The sequence below is a fragment of the Chrysochloris asiatica genome, unplaced genomic scaffold (assembly GCF_000296735.1).
Source record: "Chrysochloris asiatica unplaced genomic scaffold, ChrAsi1.0 scaffold00082, whole genome shotgun sequence".
In the NCBI taxonomy this organism is placed as follows: Eukaryota; Metazoa; Chordata; class Mammalia; order Afrosoricida; family Chrysochloridae; genus Chrysochloris; species Chrysochloris asiatica.
This window is the reverse complement of record NW_006408600.1, coordinates 13514473-13515672: the sequence shown is the minus strand read 5'-3', so window position 1 is coordinate 13515672 and position 1200 is coordinate 13514473. Positions and strand designations below refer to the sequence as shown.

The 1200-nt window shown below is 36.7% G+C and overlaps 1 protein-coding gene across 1 annotated transcript in view; it reads left to right on the top strand.

The window, feature by feature from the left end:
• Positions 1 to 1200, top strand: part of ZNF131 (zinc finger protein 131) — a 112541-nt gene that overhangs the window by 41162 nt on the left and 70179 nt on the right. Inside the window, exon 3 of the mRNA XM_006865757.1 lies at positions 3 to 147. Within this exon, the coding sequence (XP_006865819.1) occupies positions 3 to 147 (145 nt within the window). The remainder of the gene's footprint in view (positions 1 to 2; positions 148 to 1200) is intronic.

The window sequence follows — 1200 nt, the reverse complement described above, 5'->3', positions numbered from 1 at the left end:
AGGTGTCAGTAAAATGGCCTTTCGTCATTTAATTGAATTTACATATACAGCAAAGTTAATGATACAAGGAGAAGAAGAAGCCAATGATGTATGGAAAGCAGCAGAGTTTCTACAGATGCTAGAAGCCATCAAAGCCCTGGAAGTCAGGTAAGTACTTACTCCTCTAGTGGGCTGCAGATAGTCATATTTAGTCATTTTCACCAGTCCTTGAAGAACTGACAGTTTGGAATTAAGAATATTTTACTGTAAAAATTCTTGTGGATACTCACTAGTCTTTCATTTGTACTTGATTTCTTTTTCTTGTTCTAAGAGTAAATAAAGTAGCATCTTTTGTAGCTAATAGAATGAAGACAAAGCAGATTCTTCTAACATCTTTTAAGAAGGAGGAGTACTCTGGATCCCTATAATCCTTTTGTTGGTTTTAAGATGTTAACTATTTCTGCCAAGTAATCAAAAAGGGATTTGAGGTGACTTCTGGTTTAAAATAAGTGAGGAAATTGGTATTTAGGGTCTATATACTTGGAAGCTGGGCTAAATGTAGCTCATCACCCACTACAATAAGAGAAAGAACTCCAATAGATTATTCTGGGTTATAAAATAGGTTATGTGTTGTTGTGTTTTTTTAAATGCATATAAAGTGCTTAGCATGGTATTTGGCAGATCGTGTTCCAAACGCAAACTGTTGTTACTGTGATGGTCTCTTGGTTCTTTATGTTGTTAGTTAGCGGAATTGGTTCATGTATAGGGCTTCCAAGGAACAGCTGGTGGATTTGAACCACTGACCTTGTGGTTAGCAGCCCAGAGCTTATCCTGCAGTACCACACCAGGAGTCCTTTTTTTATGTTGTTAAGTGCCGCTGAGTTAATTCTGACTTATAGTGACCATGTATAGGGTTTCTGAGGAGCAACAGGTGGGTTTGAACTGCCGTGATTGTCATGACATCAAAGCGCAGTTTGGTAAAATCAGTTTCACATAAGGGCAAAATCATTTAATCCACTCACTTGTTGGTTTGGCTGAAGGATGAAATTAGCTGTTAAGAATAATTGAACTGTAGTCATCCATAGATCCATTTCTCCTAATGGGTATTAAATTAGTTTGATGACAGATTATAAACTTTTCTGACAAGAAATTGAACATTTTCTGGTGCCAGAGAATATCAGAAAGATGTTTAGTTGTGTTTTATTGACTCGCAAAGGCTTT